At 34.9% G+C, this 2,692-nt stretch overlaps 1 protein-coding gene across 1 annotated transcript; it reads left to right on the forward strand.

The window, feature by feature from the left end:
• Nucleotides 1–636: 636 nt before the first annotated feature.
• Nucleotides 637–2,218, forward strand: LOC145588014 (uncharacterized). The gene has a single exon (XM_081644653.1). It carries the CDS (start codon nucleotides 802–804, stop codon nucleotides 1,837–1,839), a length of 1,038 nt encoding a protein of 345 aa, XP_081500779.1. The 5' UTR covers nucleotides 637–801; the 3' UTR covers nucleotides 1,840–2,218.
• The last annotated feature ends 474 nt before the right edge of the window (nucleotides 2,219–2,692 follow it).

Below are 2,692 nucleotides of genomic sequence, written 5' to 3' on the forward strand. Positions count from 1 at the left end.
TATCACAAGAAAACAAAAAGACAAAGACAATGGTCTACAAATATCTTACATAATACTTCATAGATACGACATACTCGTATTAAGGCCTGTTCTCATACGTTGAAGTTCAATTCAGCTTCTAATTTCCTTCTCTTATAAAATATTCATTTCAGTTCACTTCAGTTAATCTCAGTTCAATTCATTTTAGTTCAATAAATGAGAACAAGTCCTTAGTCGTATATACTTCCATTGCCACATAAAATGGATGACTAGAGCAAATAGTTCATGTAACTATGTAAGATCGTAAGTAGTCGTACAACACACCACTCCATAGTGGAAGATCCGAAGATATATTGCATTAGTCGTACATAATTGCATATTGCATGAACCTAAAAACCCCATTACAAATCACGAATCAAAACAGCCTACGTGTCAAACTCTCATCCATTTCTACTAATATCACACCCATTCTAGGTGGCCGACAACTCGACAACCCTTGATTTTTGGACATCATATACCCTTCCTCTCCATCCACCCGTCCACGTGTCCTCCCTTCTCTTCAATTCACGGCTTGTACGGTCCCAGTCCCACTCTTCTTCGTTCTAACTCATACTCTCATACTATACTATCATCATCTATTAGTCATCATTACTTTTCTTAACTGTTTTTCTTTTCTCTCTCCTCTTCACCCTACCCAACTCCACTCCATTAAAACCACTCTCCAAACATACAAACAAACAAACCCATAACTTAACATAACATAACACAATCAATTATATATTTCTACTATCTTCATTTCATATTGATCTTCCTGCGTCACAAATGCAAGACGTACAGCCAATCAGCAACAGCCTTGTCGGCGGAAGGCTGTTGCTGAAGCGAATTAACCACCAAGACCAAGATAACATGATCAATAGTAGTAATAATAATACTAACTACCAAATTCTACAACATCATCAGCAACACCAAAACCACCACCAGCAACAGCCGCAGGCGGCGGCGTTGAAGTGTCCGAGGTGTGACTCATTGAACACAAAATTCTGCTACTACAACAACTATAATCTCTCGCAACCACGTCATTTTTGTAAGAACTGCCGTCGCTACTGGACCAAGGGTGGCGTCCTTCGTAATGTCCCCGTCGGCGGAGGCTGTCGAAAATCTAAACGATCATCGAAGCCGAAAACATCTACAATGATTTCCATCTCATCTAAGAAAACTGCTCAGAATAATAATAGTAACAATAACAGTTCTCATTCTAGCAGTGAGAGCTCCTCCACCCCGCCCACCGTCAACGGCGGCGCGTTGTTTCAAATTCCGGAGGTTGAGAACTTCGGGATGACATCGGAGATTGAGCCGAGTCTGTTCTCCGGTGATATTGGTGGGTTCATGAATTTAATCAACAATAATGAAAATCATAATAATAATAATAATAGTAATAATGATGAGAATAATAGCAGTGTGATGGCTGCTGAAGAAGGGAATGGAACGGCGTCGTTTAGTGAATACCTGCAGAATCATCAGGAGTGGGATATGGAGAAGATTTGTGGGGTCCATCAAGAAGAGGATAAGATTGGGGGATCCATTGATCTGGTGGTGGATCCGACGGTCAGGATTGAAGATTTGTTGCAGAACAGAGGAAGTAATGTGGGGTTTACTACACTAGATTGGCATCTAACGGCTGGTAATAATAATAATAATAATAACAATGATGATAAATTTGATAATAATCAAAGTTTATTTGAAGTTCCTCAAAGCTCAACCGTTGATCATCATGATTATTGGAGTCAATCAACTACAGCCGTTCATCATCATCAATGGTCTGATTCTACTACTAGTCATCTTCCTCTTTTTCTTCCTTGATTAATATTGTTTCTCTTTTTAACACCCAATAATTCATATTTTAATTATAAGTTTTTTTTTTTTCTTTCTTTTTTAAGAAAATGGAGTTAAGATGTAAATTTTTTAATACCCGTTTTTTTTTTTTTAAAACCCCAATAATTGGGTGTTTTAATAGGGTTGATTGATACTTGTGTTTAGAATGATGTTTGCCTGATTTTCTTTCCTAGTAATGAAAAAAATTAGGATTGATATGATAATTGATGGGTGTTTTAATTTGAATTATTCTACAAATATGGGGTGTGTTACGTATATTTTCTGACTAACCTAGAATTTTATGTATCTAATGTTTGTACCCATTTTTAATTTCAAGTCTAAATGAAATCTAATGTTTTTTAGTTAATTACTATTGAGTTGTTTGTTTAACTTTTAAACTGCTCTTATATATGATGCACTTATGAATCGCTTTATTGTTATTTTTGAGATTGCACAAAATTAATTGGATCCTATACGAGTATCATACACAAACCTTTAAGTTTTTGCCACTAGATCCAGAACTCATTGGTATGGTCATTTGTTGATATTTGTTATTACCTCTGTCTCTAGAAGTTAGTTCACTCTTGTTTTGATGGTGATTGACACATAAATATTAATGTCAAATATGTAAAAAAAAAAAAACAAGGTTGTATCTTTATTGTTAAAAACAAAATATTAGGACATAATATACAATATACTTCAATATTAATTTTCGAGTATTAGGATATTTAGCTGAAAACGATTTTTGTTTTGACAAGTATAATAATATGAACTAATAGTTATCCAACATAATAATAATAATTGAATAACTAAGTGCTTGTTTGGCATCATTTTTGGTTTT

This window comes from Chenopodium album, chromosome 2 (assembly GCF_948465745.1).
Source record: "Chenopodium album chromosome 2, dcCheAlbu1.1, whole genome shotgun sequence".
NCBI classification, from domain to species: Eukaryota; Viridiplantae; Streptophyta; class Magnoliopsida; order Caryophyllales; family Amaranthaceae; genus Chenopodium; species Chenopodium album.